Source organism: Plasmopara halstedii (genome assembly GCF_900000015.1).
Source record: "Plasmopara halstedii genome assembly, contig: Scaffold_3060, whole genome shotgun sequence".
Taxonomy (NCBI): domain Eukaryota; phylum Oomycota; class Peronosporomycetes; order Peronosporales; family Peronosporaceae; genus Plasmopara; species Plasmopara halstedii.
In genome coordinates this window covers 549,137-549,831 of record NW_020189964.1, presented here as the reverse complement: position 1 = coordinate 549,831, position 695 = coordinate 549,137, and the positions used below count along the sequence as shown (strand labels likewise).

Genomic DNA, 695 nt, shown 5'->3' with positions numbered 1-695 from the left:
GAAATCGATACAGGACGTCGACTTAGAAATCCTGTCATAGACTTTGTTCTGGAGAAGATTGAAATGGCCAACAACTTTGCAGAGGATCGGAAGAAGCTTTTGCAAAGTGCGATCGAAAACTTGAAGAAGGCGCAAGCTTGTCAAAAGGAGTATTATGACAAGGAGCGCTCAAACGTCGAGTTTCATCAAGGAGATCTCGTTTTTCTTGCAACACGAACTTTACCACTAAAGCATGCTCAACAACAAGGATCGCAAGAAAAGCCAAAACTAGTGCCAAGATTTATTGGACTATTTGAGATCATCAAGGAAATCAATCCAAACGCCATGAAGCTCAAGTTACCAAAGTCTATGAGCCGAGTCCACAATGTATTCAACGTTGCTCGACTGAAGCCATATCATGAAAATCCAAGTCAATTCTTAAGTCGACCAATTCCAAAGTCAGTACCTATTATTGTGGACAGTGAAGGCGATAAGCAATATATCGTGGAGGCCTTCTTGAATAAAAGACAGAAGCATGGCAAGCGTGAATATCTTGCAAAATGGCATGGATATTTAGAAAGCGAGGCAACATGGGAACCAGAGAAGAACATCAAACATGTTGCCCATTTTCAACGCTTGCTGAACGATCTGCACAAGAAGCAAAAGAGTGCCAAGACGTTGGAGGAGAATGTAATGATCAAACAACACCAAGTGTC

General features: G+C 41.7%; 1 protein-coding gene across 1 annotated transcript in view; it reads left to right on the top strand.

Moving 5' to 3' along the window:
* Positions 1-62, top strand: part of PHALS_06618 (uncharacterized protein) — a gene marked incomplete at both ends in the record, with an annotated part of 319 nt that extends 257 nt beyond the window's left edge. Inside the window, one exon of the mRNA XM_024719938.1 lies at positions 41-62. Within this exon, the coding sequence (XP_024585187.1) occupies positions 41-62 (22 nt within the window). The remainder of the gene's footprint in view (positions 1-40) is intronic.
* Positions 63-695: the final 633 nt, after the last annotated feature.